The sequence below is a fragment of the Oncorhynchus mykiss genome, chromosome 17 (assembly GCF_057628025.1).
Source record: "Oncorhynchus mykiss isolate SJ-2025 chromosome 17, ASM5762802v1, whole genome shotgun sequence".
Taxonomy (NCBI): domain Eukaryota; kingdom Metazoa; phylum Chordata; class Actinopteri; order Salmoniformes; family Salmonidae; genus Oncorhynchus; species Oncorhynchus mykiss.
Window position 1 is genome coordinate 69,707,501 of NC_143038.1, and position 5,000 is coordinate 69,712,500.

The 5,000-nt window shown below is 46.9% G+C and overlaps 1 protein-coding gene across 1 annotated transcript in view; it reads left to right on the plus strand.

Moving 5' to 3' along the window:
- Positions 1–5,000, plus strand: part of gli1 (GLI family zinc finger 1) — a 160,009-nt gene that overhangs the window by 140,030 nt on the left and 14,979 nt on the right. The window contains exons 10-12 of the mRNA XM_036950845.2: positions 3,024–3,188; positions 3,475–3,720; positions 4,046–4,358. Of these exons, the coding sequence (XP_036806740.2) occupies positions 3,024–3,188; positions 3,475–3,720; positions 4,046–4,358 (724 nt within the window). The remainder of the gene's footprint in view (positions 1–3,023; positions 3,189–3,474; positions 3,721–4,045; positions 4,359–5,000) is intronic.

Sequence of the window (5,000 nt, forward strand, 5' to 3'; positions counted from 1 at the left end):
AGATCCCTGTTGTTTCAGATGGAATGCTGTATGTAATAAGATGTCTCTGTTGTTTCAGATGGAAGGCTGTATGTAATAAGATGTCTCTGTTGTTTCAGATGGAAGGCTGTATGTAATAAGATCCCTGTTGTTTCAGATGGAAGGCTGTATGTAATAAGATCCCTGTTGTTTCAGATGGAAGGCTGTATGTAATAAGATCCCTGTTGTTTCAGATGGAAGGCTGTATGTAATAAGATCCCTGTTGTTTTAGATGGAAGGCTGTATGTAATAAGATCCCTGTTGTTTCAGATGGAAGGCTGTATGTAATAAGATCCCTGTTGTTTCAGATGGAAGGCTGTATGTAATAAGATGTCTCTGTTGTTTCAGATGGAAGGCTGTATGTTATAAGATCCCTGTTGTTTCAGACGGAAGGCTGTATGTAATAAGATTCACGTTGTTTCAGTTTGAGTAGTGTAATGAGATCAATCAATCACATTTATTTATATAGCCCTTCGTAGATCAGCTGATATCTCAAAGTGCTGTACAGAAACCCATCCTAAAACCCCAAACAGCATGCAATGCAGGTGTATAAGCACAGTGGCTAGGACAAACTCCCTAGAAAGGCCAGAACCTAGGAAGAAACCTAGAGAGGAACCAGGCTCTGAGGAGTGGCCAGTTCTCTTCTGGCTGTGCCAGGTGGAGATTATAACAGAACATGGCCAAGATGTTCAAATGTTCATAAATGACCTGCAGGGTCAAATAATAATAATCCCAATGGTTGTAGAGGGTGCAGCAAGTCAGCACCTCAGGAGTAAATGTCAGTTGGCTTTTCATATCCGATCATTGAGAGTATCTCTACAGCTCCTGCTGTCTCTAGAGAGTTGATAACAGCAGGTCTGGGACAGGTAGCACGTCCAGTGAATGGGTCAGGGTTCCATGGTCGCAGGTAGAACAGTTGCATGACCAGCATGACCGTGGACAGTCCTGAGGCATGGTCCTAGGGCTCAGGTCCACACACACACAGGAGAGAGCGAGAGAGGGAGCATACTTAAATTCACACAGGACACCGGATAAGACAGTAGAAATACTCCAGATATAACAGACTGACCCTAGCCCCCCAACACATGAACTATTGCAGCATAATTACTGGAGGCTGAGACAGAGGGGGTCGAGAGACACTGTGGCTCCGTCCGACGATACCCCCGGACAGGGCCAAACAGGCAGGATATAACCCTACCCACTTTGCCAAAGCACAGCCCCCACACCACTAGAGGGATATCTTCAACCACCAACTTACTATCCTCTGAGACGAGGCCGAGTATAGTCCATTAAGATCTCCTCCACGGCACGAACCCAAGGGGGGGGGGGGGGGGGGGGGGGGGGGCGCCAACCCGGACAGGAAGATAACGCCAGTGACTTAACCCACTCATGTGACGCACCCCTCCTAAGGACGGCATGAAAGAGCACCAGTAAGCCAGTGACTCAGCCCCTGTAATGGGTCAAAGGAAGAGAATCCCAGTGGAGAGAGGGGAGCCGGCCAGGCAAAGACAGCAAGGATGGTTCGTCGCTCCAGTGCCTGTTCACCTTCACACTCCTGGGCCAGACTACACTCAATCATAGGATGTACCGAAGAGATGATTCTTCAAGAAAGACTTAAAGTTCGAGACAGAGTCTGCGTCCCTCACATGGATAGGCAGACCATTCCATAAAAATGGAGCTCTATAGGAGAAAGCCCTGCCTCCAGCTGTTTTCTTTGTAATTCTAGGGACAGTAAGGAGGCCTGCGTCTTGTGACCGTAGCGTATGTGTAGGTATGTATGGCAGGACCAAATCAGAGAGATAGGTAGGAGCAAGCCCATGTAATGCTTTGTAGGTTAGCAGTAAAACCTTGAAATCTGCCCTAGCCTTAACAGGAAGCCGGTGTAGAGAGGCAAGATTCTAGCAGCAGTGTTAAGCACTAACTGAAGTTTATTTCGTGCTTTATCCGGGTAGCCGGAAAGTAGAGCATTGCAGTAGTCTAACCTAGAAGTGACAAAAGCATGGATGAATTGTTCTGCATAATTTTTGGACAGAAAGTTTCAGATTTTTGTAATGTTACGTAGATGGAAAAAAGCTGTCCTTGAAATGGTCTTGATATGTTCTTCAAAAGAGAGATCAGGGTCCAGAGTAACGCCGAGGTCCTTCACAGTTTTATTTGAGACGACTGTACAACCATCAACATTAATTGTCAGATTCAACAGAAGATCTCTTTGTTTCTTGGGACCTAGAACAAGATTCTCTGTTTTATCCGAGTTTAAAAGTAGAACATTTGCTGCCATCCACTTCCTTATGTCTGAAACACAGGCTTCCAGGGAGTGCAATTTTGGGGCTTCACCATGTTTCATCGAAATTTACAGCTGTGTGTCGTCCGCATAGCAGTGAAAGTTGACATTATGTTTCTGAATGACATCACCAAGAGGTAAAATATATAGTGAAAACAATTGTGGTCCTAAAATGGAGCCTTGAGGAACACTGCAATTTACAGTTGATTTTTCAGAGGACAAACCATCTACAGAGACAAACTGATATCTTTCCGACGGATAAGATCTAAACCAGGCCAGAACTTGTCCGTGTGGACCAATTTGGGTTTCCAATCTCTCCAAAATAATGTGGTGATCGGGCCTCCCGGGTGGCTCAGTGGTCTAAGGCACTGCATCGCAGTGCTAGCTGTGATTCTGTGCTAGCTCGAGATTCTAGGTTCAAGCAGACCGCAACCAGGAGGCTCATGGGGCGACGCACAATTGGCCCAGTGTCGTCCAGGTTAGGGAGGGTTTGGCCGGTAGGGATATCCTTGTCTCATTGCGCACCAGCGACTCCTGTGGCGGGCCGGACGCAGGCAATGCTGACCAGGTGTACTGTGTTTCCTCCAACACATTGGTGCGGCTGGGTTGGATGTGCCTTGTGTCAAGAAGCAGTGCGGCTAGGTTGGGTTGTGTTTCGGAGGATGCATGGCTCTCGACTCTCTGTTTCAGTTTGAGGTCTGTAATGAGATGCCTGTTGTTTCAGTTTGAGGGCTGTAATAAGGCCTACTCTCGCCTGGAGAACCTGAAGACCCACCTGAGGTCTCATACGGGGGAGAAACCATACGTCTGTGAACACGAGGGCTGCAACAAAGCCTTCTCCAACGCCTCAGACAGAGCCAAGCACCAGAACCGTACACACTCCAATGAGGTACACGCTGTAAATCAATCACACTAACTCCTCACCTGCTTCAAGTTCACTCAAATTATAGATTTAAATTGTGTTATGAATAACTAGTGAATAATCTATCAGTATCCAGACTAAATTAAACTCGGCCGTGATTGGGAGTCCTGCAGGGCGGCGCACAATGTATCTAATGTTTTCTGAAATACCATTTGAAAAAACAGATGGCCTAAGAAATCACTTTGAAATAAAAAAAAAACGTCTGACGTGTGTCATCATGTGTGCTGTGTTGTGTCGTCCTGTCCCTCTGCAGAAGCCTTACGTGTGTAAGATCTCTGGGTGTACTAAGCGCTACACAGACCCCAGCTCTCTGCGGAAGCACGTGAAGACTGTCCACGGCCCTGAGGCTCACATCACCAAGAAGCATAGAGGAGACACTGGGCCTCGGCAGCCAGGCTCATCACTGACACCTGGTGGACAACGTGGTGAACTGCTGCTGGAGAAAGAAGAGGCTGGACACAGGGACGACTGCAAACTGCTGGCACCTGAGAGCACTCTGGTGAGTTTAGACTAGAGAGTCCATGTCTTTGTAAATAAACAATGTATTCCTTTGAATATGGTTTCATGTTGATTTTGTGGATTCTATGAGTCTATGAATTTGAGAGTGGTTACATTTCTCTAGCCCCATCCCTCAGCCGTAATAGAAAAACAAGTGGTGGGGCTGTTTTTGACAGTAAAACGTGTGGATTGGGGTTTTAAGTGACATGTTGTTTCTCTCTGTCTCTGTCTCTCTCTCTCTCTCTCTCTCTCTCGCTCTCTCTCGCTCTCTCTCTCGTCTCTCGTCTCTCTCTCTCTCTCTCTCTCTCTTTTCTCCCGTCTTCCAGAAGTCTCAGCCCAGCCCGGGTGGCCAGTCTTCCTGCAGTAGCGAGCGCTCTCCACTGGGGAGCGCCAACAACAACGACAGCGGTGTGGAGATGAACCTGAATGCAGCTGGCAGTCTGGAGGACCTGACCGCTCTGGAGGACGGAGGGGCAGGAGGAGGCTGCGAGGCGGGGTGCTCAGGGGCAGGGATGGGGGGCATGTCAGCACATGCCCTGAAGAGACTAGAGAACCTGAAGATAGAGAAGCTGAAACAGGTCAGAAGACCAACTCCGCCCGGATGCTGTGGTGTGGGGAACAAGCTGCCTGCACTCACAGGTATTAACCTTGACTGACAGATAGGAAGGAACTGCCAGGTACTGGACTGAAGACATTTGACTGACAGATAGGAAGGAACTGCCAGGTACTGGACTGAAGACATTTGACTGACAGATAGGAAGGAACTGCCAGGTACTGGACTGAAGACCCTTGACTGACAGATAGGAAGGAACTGCCAGGTACTGGACTGAAGACCCTTGACTGACAGATAGGAAGGAACTGCCAGGTACTGGACTGAAGACCCTTGACTGACAGATAGGAAGGAACTGCCAGGTACTGGACTGAAGACCCTTGACTGACAGATAGGAAGGAACTGCCAGGTACTGGACTGAAGACCCTTGACTGACAGATAGGAAGGAACTGCCAGGTACTGGACTGAAGACATTTGACTGACAGATAGGAAGGAACTGCCAGGTACTGGACTGAAGACATTTGACTTGATTTTAGATCAAATATGCATATTTTCATCTTGATCATCCTTTGAAGAGTTTAAATTAAATTTAAATTAAACAAATTATTCTCATTGTGATAAAATCAGTATGAAGATAAGATCATATCTTACACGTGTCACTAGATTACACAAAAATAATATTAACTTTAAAATAATTATAAACTTTTATATAATTATAGACTCCCTGTTGT